This window comes from Saccoglossus kowalevskii, chromosome 13 (assembly GCF_978046115.1).
Source record: "Saccoglossus kowalevskii chromosome 13, keSacKowa6.1, whole genome shotgun sequence".
Taxonomy (NCBI): Eukaryota; Metazoa; Hemichordata; class Enteropneusta; family Harrimaniidae; genus Saccoglossus; species Saccoglossus kowalevskii.
Genome location: NC_140653.1, coordinates 13,028,146 through 13,042,248, shown reverse-complemented (window position 1 = coordinate 13,042,248; position 14,103 = coordinate 13,028,146). Strand labels below are relative to the sequence as shown.

Genomic DNA, 14,103 nt, shown 5'->3' with positions numbered 1-14,103 from the left:
TTAGCATCAAGAGCAGAGGTGGGTAATTATCCACTACTACTCAGTACAAAAGTTCAAGCTATTAATTACTGGTTGCATATAAAGGATCTCTCAGATGATAATCTTACACAACAGGCATACCTAGAACAAACACAACACAATACTATACAATACAAATGGCTAAATGCAATACATACAATATTGAAAGACAATTCACTAAACTTCATAAAAGAAAAAACATTCACTATCAAACAAAAAATCAAATTTTAAAAACTTCCCTTGAAAATAAATATACCAGTTTCTGGAAAGAATTGATTTCAAAAAAAATAGCAAACTGAAAACATATGCTAAATTTAAAACAGAATATATCTTTGAGCCATATTTGAATGAACTTGACACTCATAAAAGGAAAATGTTGACAAAATTTAGAATTAGTAACCACAACTTGGCAATAGAGAAAAGCAGATATTCATTTCCTAAGAAACCTATAAATAAAAGAATATGCAATAACTGTGACACAAATTCAATTGAAGATGAAGAACATTTTCTATTGAATTGCCCAAAATATAACACACACAGGGAAAATTTCATCCAAAAAAGTATGACACTACTTCCATCCAACAATAAAAATATACAGTTCACATATATACTCTCAACCAAAGATCCTGACAAAATTATAGAACTTGCCAATTATATTTACACAACAAAAAGTTTTATTTAACATTTAAATACTAGTTAAGTCCTTTTGTATTGTTTTTTGTGCAAATCTTACATATACCTTGTTATTATTTTAAAACTCTTTTTTGCTGTACTTATCCTATGTAAATCTTTTTACACGGAGGCAATAAAGTTATTATTATTATATCGGTCAACCGTATGCCAAGATAACAGGTTTGAAACATTATGCATGACCCTCTAAAGGTCAAACATCCTGGTACTTCATGAATGACCCCTAAAGGTCAAACATCCTGATACTTCATGCATGACCCCCTAAGGGTCACACATCCTGGTACTTTATACATGTGCCCTAAAAGTCACACATTCTGGTTCTTTTACTGGAGATGAATTCACTGTCAATAGGGATTTCTCAATTACTGCTCTAAAAAGAGCCATGTCTCTTACATACATTGACAGAAACACCAGTTTAACTTATGATGATCGATAACGCTGTCAAATGCTGTCAAGGATAGCTGTATTTAATGATTATTGTATATAATGTGTCTTCATTTCTGGTTCTAACGTATGAAATCGTATCGCTACTGTGGACACCGACGACCGACAAATTGCTGCTTGATTTCTATGGCTCTCCTGACACAAAACAATTGACAAAACAATCCAAAAGAATAAACTACACAACATAGTCAAATCAGGAAGAGAAAAATGTATGGTATTCATGAAAATATAAATACTAAATAAATGTCAGTGGATAAAATATTTGCAAAAAATTAAATCCTGCAGCTGCCAATATTGCAAAATGGGTCAGTCGAGAACTTTAAAGCGCGGTGGTCGTCGCGCTGCGCGTGTTCGAATTTCATTTCAATAAACAATGAATTTTACACGCGTTGTATACGTCGCTATGAATCCCATATCGAACAGGACGCGGCACGGCGACTGCCGCCCTTTAAATCTTATTTATTAGGATTCCTGCGTGAAGTTACAAGGATAGGAACAATGCATTATTTCTGTTCAGGATATGTAATAAATTCTCTTACTTATATTTGATGAGTATTTTTGTGAGTGTACATGTATGAACTAAAATACATGTATATACACTAATTAAAATTATCAAAACTTCAAATGCAAAAGTATATTGTGCAGTGAGGGAATTATCCAGAGTGATTTTGGATTTGTTAAACATTAGCCAAAATGCTCAAAATTGGTGGCGGGAATTAATTACTAAGCCTGTTAGTCATAAACAAGTTGCTCGCCTAATATCGGTATTAAAGATTGGTTTGATTATTTTTCCAATTTGTTTCAAGATAATAACACTGAGTGGGACACTCCTAGTTGCACGGAGTTTTACAATGAAGCGAAAAATGTTGTTGACAATACAAGATCGGCAGTCGATCCTGTTTTAGATAGCCTTACAATTGCGTGGACCACTCTGGATTGTGAAATCACCCTCCGGGAACTTGATAATTCGCTTGTGAAATTAAAAAACAATAAATCCCCTGGTCTAGATGGTCTCCCTTCTGATTTTTTTTAAAAATGCGCCAAGCTAATTAAAAACTTTCATGCTTCTATTATTTAATAAAATTCTTATCACTGATGTTTATTCTGATCAATGGGTTTCGGGTCTAATCTTTCCCCTTCATAAACATAGTTGAACTCTGGTGACCTTGCCCTTTGTTATATAATACAATTCCCTTTAACATATTTGTTTCAATATAAATATACATTGTCATAATTAATTTTGAATACAAACAAGTTTTGGGGTTGAACTAACAGTGGGGAATCAGTCTATCGAATGTCCTTTGAAGATGTAAATATCTTACAAAAACATTTGTGCCTTATTTGTTTAATTATTTTAAGGGACATAATTTCCAGCTTTATTCAAAGTAATTCAGATATTTTAGTATAAAAACAAATGCCTCATTGCAAAAAAAAAGTGCTGCATTTAGACATGAATAGATTCATAAAACATGCAAGATAACAGAAAATCTTAGCTGGCTTTTGTCCAAGTATTTTGTACAGGTGTCTGTCAAAAATTAATGATTCACTGAGACAATTATGAACTGCCTCATTGTGTGACTACTGTATTATATGAAAAGTAAAAAAAAAAAACACCCTTTATGAATAGCTATCATGTTGCAAGCTCTGATAGCTGAAACATATTCCTGCGAGTTTTCATTTGTCGAATGAACTGTTTGTCAAATACAGAATACATATATTTTAGAACAATTTTCTTTTTAAAATGTGGATGAAATGTTTTGCTTTTTATGTATTTTTTATGTATTGTTTTTGATTTGATAACTTTGAACTAAACAGATTTTCTATTAGCTTCAGATCTTGATCAAAGTTTGGCACCCAGTTCATAGGAGTGCTTATTTTGATTTTCTGACATCTTGTTTTCTGTTAAGATTTTATTGGTAGATTTGCAAATGTGTATCAGACTGTGCAACAACTCTCTCCATGAGTTTGCATTGAAATCCAGTTTAGCATATATATACATTACCAAGGATATTATTACAAGATAAATGATTTGCTTCATTGAACACATACAGCAATGCACATTCACACTGGGATCAGTGACCTTTGAATGTGTATCAGGAGTGATCAGTCTAGTAGAAAATACTTTATCAGATTTTCTCAATTTTTGCCTGATATTTTCATACAGGACATCTGTTCTTCATACCCAGGGAAGACTTTATACTCATGAATAAGGTGACCAAGTTTGATAAAGTTTGGAATAGAATTAGTAAAGTTATTGTGCACACAATAACATTATTAACGACGACAACAACAACGACGACGACGACGACGACAACGCCGGACAGAAATTTTTCCCTTAATATACCTTTCCCTTCCATCTTTGATGGTACGGGCACGGTAAAAATGTTTCATACGGCAATGTAAACAATTATAGAGGCATAATTCTGTTGCCTTCCATAGCTAAATTATTATTTCCATATGGCTTTGGTGAGGCCTGGATAAACCAAGGTGTTGGCAATATCGATTTGTTTATTTTGTTGTTTAAAGAAAGGTGTAATAACATTGATATTCAGGAATGGCACACTGATGTAAATAACTCCCCAAAACTTGATATGTATGCTAAATTTAAACAGCTTTTTGGCAAGGAAAAGTACTTAAACTGTATTGATAAACCATATTTTCGAAGAGCTTTGTGTAGGTTCCAAATGTCAATAAATCAATTGAGAATTGAAGCAGATAGGCGATTGAAAAATGAGAAATCAGAGCGTATTTGTATTTTTTGTACTACAAACCAGGTTGAAGATGAATACCACTTTTGTTTAATTTGCCTTTTTTACAGTAATCTGGGAAGAAAATACATCTCCGAATTAATGATTTCATTTCCAACTGTTTTCCAACCAATTTATTCTTTAATGTCCTCAGGCAGTGTTACCGTTATACGTGATCTTTCAAAATTTATGTTCTATGCTATGCAAAGACAAGACCTGAATTGTGATACGAGTTTTCTTGACTAGCCCTCATATGTGTAAATATTTACTTTATATCTGATTTGTACCTAAAGGCCGGTGGCCTATGTACTTGAATAAACGTATTATTATAGTTTAAGTCATAAAAGGTCTATAGAGTTTTACAAATATGTTGGTGTCTTGTGTATTATACCGGTACTATGATTGTAATGATTTGTATTGCTCACCAACATTAACATGAATATTTAAACAATAATGTACTCCCCGGTACATTATTGTTTTATTAGTTTGTTACATTGGCAATACCAGTGAATGTTTATACGTCAAAACTAATATAACTTGGAAGAAACGACCGAATACATTCAACAGTTTCGCGTCTACATTATATGAGCCTTGTAATCTGTATACTATGACAGAACCCCACACCCTCCCCGAGGCTTTCGTTGCGTATGGAAGTTATTTTCACGAGTGGTGTGGTGTATCCTGTGGCCGTACAATTGAGGCTAGATTGCACTATTTCAATACAGGCAATGATTAGAATGATTTTACCATACTCGTCTTGTCCCTCTTTTGGAGCATTGTTATTTTTGAGTTCACGTTCAGCTTAGCGCCCATTCTTTCCATAATGTACCAAATTCCACTGTCTGGTCATGAAGGCTAGACTTTGAGCAGTGTTCTTGAATCCCGGCAATCAAATTGATATAAAACAGCATTGATAAAACAGAATTGAAGATTTTATCACAAGATGAACAAATCTGAGAAAGGTCTATCTGAGGTAACTATATGTATAACATAAATGCAATCAGATTTGCAATTTTTAACCAGAAGTCGAAAATATCACTTTTTACCAAAAAGGACAACAACAATATTCATTAAAATCAAAGAATCGAAAATATAATCAACCGTAGTTTAGGGGGGGGTTCGGTCGAACACCCTGAATTTTGGAAGTGAATAGATTTATGATCGTAGATTAGAACAAAATAAAACAAACAGTATTAATTAAAATAATTATCATCGTTTAAATCACTTGACTCAGTGAGGTATTTATCAGACTCAGTCGAAATTGCATAGTAATGAGCATTTAGGCGGCAACGAGCTTTAAATGTCACGCTGTCTCAGTTACGCTGTCTCAGTTCAACAGCAGGTTGTTATAAATGGGCAAGCTTTTATTCGGTGATTCCGCGATGGTGTAATAAAGATCGCGTTCAAGCAGCTGATGTTAAATATTAAAGCAACATTGAAACACTAATGTAATGGTAGTCTCTCTCTGAAGGATGTGGTGGTCCTGAATAGGTCCGTTTGTCTTGTGCTAGTATTTTCTCAGTTAGTAAAGTGTGGGGTTCGAACGGGATTGAGACGGCAACACGACACTGTACTTTCATATTGGTTCATTAGTTTTGTATTCTTCAAGTTAATGATGGCATACATACATACTGTTTTGTTCGAAGGGTATCGGCCAAATTTAGTCAACTTATTGTAGACCGCTGCTAAACTGCTACTATATGCATATTATTTTACCGCCCTCTAAAAACAGATTTACAGTAAACCAACAAATTTACGTACTGCAAAAAACTTAGTAGTATGCCATTGGTTAGTGCATTTAATTTATTTGATGCAATCATTGTGCCAACTATTTCTTAAGGTAGCGATATGGGGGTACCAAAATTCGGAAATCGAGAGGGTACAGACAACATTTTGCAGATATCTTAGCATTAAAAGTTGTACAACAATGTAGCGAATGTGGAAGGATGCCATTATGCTGTGGTTATTTCAAGCGTTGTATCTTATTTTGGTAAAATTAAATTATAAATAGCTGGAACTCCAAAACATATTATATCATGAATAACATGATTAGACGAGACCGGCAGACTTACTTGCGAAACCCACATGAAAATCTTCTGTTCAAATATGGTTTCGGCATTGCCTGGTTTGAAAAACAAGTTGCAGATACTGCAAATTTCTTAGCGATATTTACTCAAGGAATAAAAAAATTGTTGTCATCAAGAATGGCATGCCTCAATTTCACAATCATCCAGGCTGTGTACTTTCGGAAAAATCAATGTAGTATTATAACCTGGGAGATTTATTGGCAAGCAATTATAGACTAAAATATATACTGACGAGTTTTGGCCGTAAACATAACGTTGAATTAGGCAGACACACAAAAATACAGTTAGATTACAGTTTGCAGTGATACGTTTGAATTTAGCATTATAGAAAATGAAATTCACATTGTTTTTATATGTCCATTTTATAATGATCTAAGGGCTGATCTTTCGTCAATAATTTTATGCAATTATGCTATACTGACAGTCTGGGCTAGTCTGGCGCAGTCGGAGCGATTAATTTGTTTTTGTAGTTTAAATAAAATAAAAAAATTCGCGAATTGCAGGTGTTAGCGCGAAATCACCCGAAATTCATTGCTATTAAATATTCATGAGCACATATTATAATGAGGTGGGAGCGGAAATACGTGCAAAATGGTAAAAAGGTCACACTGCAGACCCAACATGGCGGCACGTTGAAATTCGAGCTTGTCTTAGTTGTCTTTTCTAATTCATCACAATGTGTAAACAAGCAGCCAGTCGGCTGAAGTCGAAAATATCACTTTTTTCAAAAATGACAAAAATATTCACTAAAATTAGAGAATTGAAGATATTATTACAAAATGAACAAATCTGAGAGAGGTTCACATGTAGTACCTATATATGTAATATCAAAGCAATCAGACTTGCGGTTTTTAACGAGAAGTCGAAAATATCATTTTTTACTAAAAATGACAAAAATATTCACCAAAATTATAGAATTGAAGATATCATTACAAAATGAACAAATCTGAGAGAGGTCTACTCAAGGTACATATACACCAAGAATCAAAGCATTCAGGCTTATAGTTTTCAAGAAGAAGTCAAAAAAGTAAAACATTGACATGGACGATGGACGACGACGGACAACGGACGACGACGGACAATCACTCATATGATAAGCTCCGCTCGACAAAGTCGACAGCGGAGCTAAAAAGTAATTCGTACTGTCGTAGAATTGAAAAAAAAATCGGCTGCTACAATCAGCCGACCTCTTCACGGTCAGAGGTCAGTTGAAGAGACGTTGTGATTGGCTTAGATGACTCATTAACATAATTACCTGTTGAAAAATCGGCGGGTTCCTGTAGTGTCGATAGAGGGCCATGCAGAATAAACCAGTCGGTGTGACTTTGCAATTACAGGGGATTTCGCGCTAACACCTCCATTTCGCGATATTTGTTCTTTTATTTAAACTACAAAAACAAATTAATCGCCCCGATTGCACCAGTCTAAGTCTGGGCTTACTTCGTCGCTACACATACTGCCACAACATAAATCAACTAGCTCTGTATCTTTTAAAAGTTTTCAAGCGACGAGATAATAATAAATCCAGTTTAACTTAGTACCATATGTTTACATGGATGTTGTATTGTTTTTAAAACGTGATATGCACTTTTCTACCCATTACATTTTGTACGATGTGGTGAGGCCCTGTACAGAAATAAAATTACATAACTGACTAATACTAAAATGAATAATTGTAGACAGACTTCGACATGAAATTGTGTCATTTTTATGTGCGCTAACATCTGTGAAGAGCGAAAAAGCTCGTGAGTAGCATTCTACCTTAAAATGCTTGGACAATAATGCTAAGATACGTACAGTCTTGTCTTTTTTGTGTACAACATTTTGCCGTAATGGATCAAGGGTGTGTTTGTCTGTGGGTAGGAAATGGCCAAGGACCCCTTCTCTAAAATCGTAAAACAGTTCAAAAATGTTATGTGTAATAACTTGCCAACGTAACACAAAGTAAACCAATTGAATATAAATCGAGAATATAAAAATGTATGTAACAGAGCTCAAACACACTTTTTGAGCATTATAAAATTCACACGTTTCACATCAAATATATGATTTATTGTTGTTTTCGAACACCCTATTCAAAAGTGCTGGCTACGGGCCTGATCACCACGAAATGAACAAACGTGAGAGAGATCTACCTGTAGTATATATATATATATATAGACTTGCGGTTTTCAACAAGAAATCGAAAATATTAATACACTCCTGGAATACACTACATAAATATTACACAGAATACATGTACATGTCCATCATAATATGGACACAGACTGTAGTACACTACATAAATATTACACAGAATAAATTTACACATCCACCATAATATGGACACAGACTGTAGTACACTACATAATATTACACGGAATACATGTACATGTCCATCATAATATGGACACAGACTGTAGTAAACTACACAAATATTACGCGGAATACATGTACATGTCTACCATTCCTTGTTTTTTCTAACTTCCTAATATTGTAACGTTGCTGAACAATATGAACTTTCATGTGTGTTTTTAGGCTGCATTTGTTTTTATAAAACGTTTCACATTCTTTACATTTGTATGGTTGCTGGCTGATATTCATTATCATGTGTCTTTTCAGATTGCTTTTCCTGGTAAAACACTTGTTGCATTCTTTACATTGGTAGGGTTTTTCACCAGTATGCACACTCATGTGTCTTTTCTGACTGCCTTTCGTGGTAAAACACTTGTTGCATTCTTTACATTGGTATGGTTGCTCACCAGTATGCACTCTCATGTGTGTTTTCAGGTGGCTATTCTGGGTAAAATGCTTGTTGCATTCTTTACATTGGTAGGGTTTCTCACCAGTATGCACTCTCATGTGTGTTTTCAGCCTGCTTTCAATGGGGAAACACATGTTGCATTCTTTACATTGGTATAGTTGCTCACCTGTATGCATTCTCATGTGTGTTTTCAGCCTGCTTTTAATGGGGAAACACATGTTGCATTCTTCACATTGGTATAGTTGTTCACCTGTATGCACTCTCATGTGTGTTTTCAGACTGCCTTTCTGCGTAAAACACTTGTTGCATTTTTCACATTGGTATGGTTTATCACCAGTATGCACACTCATGTGTGTTTTCAGGTGGCTTTTCATGGTAAAACACTTGTTACATTCTTTACATTGGTATGGTTTCTCACCAGTATGCACTCTCATGTGTGTTTTCAGACTGTCTTTCCGCGTAAAACACTTGTTGCATTTTTGACATTGGTATGGTTTATCACCAGTGTGCACACTCATGTGTGTTTTCAGGTGGCTTTTCATGGTAAAACACTTGTTACATTCTTTACATTGGTATGGTTGCTCATCTGTATGCACTCTCGTGTGTTTTCAGTGTGGCTTTCACAGTAAAACACTTGTTGCATTCTTTACATTGGTATGGTTGCTCACCAGTATGTACTCTCATGTGTGTTTTCAGACTGCTTTGCATGGTAAAACCTGAAAACAATGTAATTGGAATGTAACTGAATGGAGTTTGAGGGCCATAGAAAATCATTACTGCAATCCAAATTTAGTTTCGCAGGCTGACTTCACTAAACCAGAGTGCCATCAGTGAATATCTGTAAATCTGTTGCCCAATTTCACTGTTGAAGAACATATGAATCCCATTCCAACCTTGTAGAAAATGTTAACACATTGCAAGTTCAAAATGATAGTCTCGGTTTAAGGAAATATGGGGGTACAGTTTTGATACTTACACTGATAAATACTGTAAATATTCTCCCAGGTTTTGTGTTAGCATGATAAATGCTGTCAAAGCATAGATAGCCTGTTCTGTATATATATATACATATATATATGTATGTATGTATGTGTGTGTGTCTGTCCATTCCACTGATATAGTATGTTGGTTTTTAACGAAACATGGTGCATATATACTATGGGCTAATGTGCAGACTTGATTATGTATTTGGTTGAAATCCATGCATATTAATTACATAATTAGCATGATAATTAGCTAATTTTCAGCTGTTCCATGACTGTTCTATTGATATCTAAAGAGCCATTCATTGGATTTTGATGAAACTTGGTACATATATACGCTGGACTAATGCACAGACTTTATAAATTTTTGTTAAAACCCATGTATATTTGCAAAAAATTAGTCAATTATCGGTTTTTCCACTGATATCTCAGGTACTAATCATCACATTTCACAACGAAACTTACATGGATACATAGGACAATGCACTGACAAATATGTGAGATACTAATTAACTAATTTACAATAATTAATCAATTTTCAGCTTTTGATATTTCAAGTACTATTCATCACTTTTCAATGAAACTTGGTACATAGATGCTCTAGAACAATGCAGAGACCTCATTAATTTTGGGTAAAAATGTGTGCATATTAATTAACTAATTTGAATAATTAGTTAATTTTAGCTTTTACACTGATATCGCAAATACTAATTTTAGTGAATGGTTCTTGAGATAAAATTGAAAAATGCTTTAAATTGGCTAAATATTATGCAAATTAGGTAATTAATATGCACATGTTAAACCAAAAAATAACCAGGACTGCACAGTAGCCCTGAGTATCTTTGTACCAAGTTTTATTAAAATCTGATAATTGGTTCTTGAGATATAAGTGGAAAAGTCACCCCCCCCCCACACACACACACACAGACACAGACAGACAGACAGACAGACAGACAGACAGAGTATTAACTGCAAATTCTACCATTGTTTGCTTCGCACAAATGGAGTCAAAAAAGTTTGGGAGAGGATCTAGTTTTATGTTTACTGTATACAAAGCCATACTAGCGATATTCGCATAAATTGAGTTATGTACTTGTGTTAACTGAACTAAGTTGCAATTTAAATTCAACATACATACATGCTGGTTGGTTTTATCGCATTCCCTCCGACTGTGATTTTATGAACAACGTACTATTCTCCCTAGAATACAAACATCATGGTGGTACCGCCACAGTGCTTTCGTTTGTCCTCAGACTAATATATAGAATATTAATATGAGGTTTGATCATCATGCCGGTCTTACAATGCCACAGTCTGTCACTGTGATATTGGATTCTGTTTGGATGGTAATTTACAGTTCGCAATAGAAAGAAAACTTCCAACATATTTGTACGTACACATGATCCAAACAGTGTGATCATGGACGTAACTTGATAGTACGTCCATGGTGTGATGTAGCGCAAGGCAAGTCTGACGACGCCACAGTCTGTCACTGTGCCATTGACGACTTTTTAAATGAAATTGATAGTTGCTAATAACTTGTGTGAAGTTGTAACACTTTCTCTTGAAAATATAACAGTTTTGTAAGTCAAAATTTTACGCATTTTATAATTGAGTAAACTGAAATAAATATGCAAAAAATGTGCAAAATATTACAACCATCTTGGTTTAAACATAGAGTATAGTAGATATACTGTCTATGGTTTGAATTTCCCCGGGATCGCCATGCTTGTTTGACAACGCCACGCTCAAAGTCTTTGCCGCCATGATCGATTTTTGCTCCTTTTCTAGTGTCCGCAGCTGTTGTTCATGGGGCCGTCTGAGGTCTTATGTTTGTCATAACATGGAAAAGCACTTAAGCACAGTCACAAAACATGCTAAGAACAACATCATGTCATACAATAAGTAAATTTAAAACAAAAAACTTACCGGTCACTAAATAAGAGCTAGAGAAAAAACGGAGTTATAAAAGAAGCAGAATTGTTAACCAGGAACTGTTACTGATGGAATACAAGCAAACAGAAATCCAGTTTGTAAGATGGTTTTCAACATTAATCTAAACAATTTGGGTTGTGCCATTTATTTATAGGAGTTAGTTCATCCCACCCCGCCTTGGGCTCGTCGAAATTATCGAATGTTTATATTAACTAAACATAAGTAAAAAAATGAACAATTATTCCATTTAAGTCGACAGCTATTAATTAATTCGGCAAGTCCAAAGGAAGGCAATTCTCATGTTCACATACAGTTACCCTTCATACCCTCTGCTATGAATGGTATGTCCCAGTCTAGACTGTGCGAGTATCGTGAAACGGGGCCGTTGGTGATCCGTACTGCTTTGAAAGATGTAAATGTACCAGTTACACGCCGTTTCCCTTGGATAATTAGTAGAATAGTAATTAATAGAATCACAAGCTGGTTGGCTGATTGGTGATCCGCTCCGCTCAACAACAACATGTTTTCGGCTGTTGCCATGGACGTGAAGCTAACGACACGTCGGTTTATAACTACACCCCCCCCCCAATATATGAAGTTCGCATAGGACATTCAGCCTTCAAAAGTCACATCACTTTATTGCTAGCGCGTCATTTGCTGTTATCATTAATATATTCACGCAAGTTGACCCTTTGACCTAGATTTCTATGACAAACCGTAAGAAGCAGAATACCGCAAATATCCATAGAGTAGTTTTCTATAATTGCTGAAACATTCGTATGTAACGTCGTCGCTGTCAGAGTAGACTGGCAAAGTCGGAACTTTTTTTGTTTTACAAAAAGAAATAATTAATTGTTTTAGTCCTTTTAGCGTGAGCGCGAAAACTAAGCTGACCGCTAAAGAAATTCCGACTCGACGCATTTGCGGACATTTGACTGATAGTAATTATTCATCATGTCATTGTTTATCCATGAGTGGGTTTGTGAAAGTAAACGTGACGTTTTAAAGATTGATTCGATTCGATCGCAGAGATGGATACTTTAACTTTTTTTTAAGCGCAACGGCGATACTTTCATCCATGTTTACTGAAAACAAGTCGATTTAAATGTCCAATGTATATAAGAAGTCTTTCAAAATCGCCGGGACCTCAGAAGTGAAAGGTCACGTACATTAACATCGATAAGAGATGGCGTATATAGCTGCACTTTGATTTTAATTAGCATAATCACCGTAGTTATTTCGCTCCGGTTTTCACTCCAACGCAGGGGGTCGCCAGCAGATGCGTCCAGTCGGGATTTCTTTCGCAGTCACGCTAGTTTTTGTGATTACGTTAAAAAGGCTAAATTGACAATTAATTATATTTTTTCGTAAAACAAAAAAGATGTCCCGAATTTGCGGAGGACAACACTCTATTTGTAGTTTACCATAACAGCCAGTCATATATTTTTGTGGCAGTCTTATGATTGGTTGGTGACACATTCTGAATAGGCCACGCCTCTAACTGTGCCGTGCGTTCCGGCCAACCGTTAATTATTCATAAATGGCGTCAATTTGTTTGGTTATCTTAATTCATTCTGCAGATATCGGTAAAATATAAGTAAGGCTACCAATAAATCTTTACAGAAAACAAGATGTCAGAAAATCAATATAAGCACTCCGATGAACTGGGTGCCAAACTTTGATCAAGATCTGAAGCTAATAGAAAATCTGTTTAGTTCAAAGTTATCAAATCAAAAACAATACATAAAAAATACATAAAAAGCAAAACATTTCATCCACATTTTAAAAAGAAAATTGTTCTAAAATATATGTATTCTGTATTTGACAAACAGTTCATTCGACAAATGAAAACTCACAGGAATATGTTTCAGCTATTAGAACAGAATGATAGAGTTTTTATAATACTAGTTTAAAAACTCACTTCAAACAAAGATTGCAGTGTTTGAAGATGTAGGTTCTCAGGAGGCAACAGTACTGTTGACTTCTCCCTCCGCTGGACACCAACTAACTATTTAAAGCAGAGCTTGCAACATGATAGCTATTCATAAAGGGTGTTTTTTTTTACTTTTAACATAATACAGTAGTCACACAATGAGGCAGTTCATATTTTTGACAGACACCTGTACAAAATACTTGGACAAAAACCAGCTAAGATTTTCTGTTATTTTGCATGTTTTATGAATCTATTCACGACTAAATGCAGCACTTTTTTTTTTGCAATGAGGCATTTGTTTTTATACTAAAATATCTGAATTACTTTGAATAAAGCTGGAAATTATGTCCCTTAAAATAATTAAACAAATAAGGCACCAATGTTTTTGTAAGATATTTACATCTTTAAAGGACATTCGGTAGACTGATTCCCCACTGTTAGTTCAACCCCAAAACTTTGTTGTATTCAAAATTAATTATGACAATGTATATTTATATTGAAACAAACTATGTTAAAGGGAATT

The 14,103-nt window shown here is 34.7% G+C and overlaps 2 protein-coding genes across 2 annotated transcripts in view; both read right to left on the bottom strand.

Moving 5' to 3' along the window:
• Nucleotides 1–9,271, bottom strand: part of LOC144351787 (uncharacterized) — a 48,658-nt gene extending 39,387 nt beyond the window's left edge. Inside the window, exon 1 of the mRNA XM_085507319.1 lies at nucleotides 8,576–9,271. Coding sequence (XP_085363445.1) covers nucleotides 8,576–9,271 — 696 coding nt within the window. The remainder of the gene's footprint in view (nucleotides 1–8,575) is intronic.
• Nucleotides 9,272–9,311: 40 nt separating this feature from the next.
• Nucleotides 9,312–14,103, bottom strand: part of LOC146735013 (uncharacterized) — a 28,276-nt gene continuing 23,484 nt past the window's right edge. The window contains exon 3 of the mRNA XM_085507318.1: nucleotides 9,312–9,445. Coding sequence (XP_085363444.1) covers nucleotides 9,312–9,445 — 134 coding nt within the window. The remainder of the gene's footprint in view (nucleotides 9,446–14,103) is intronic.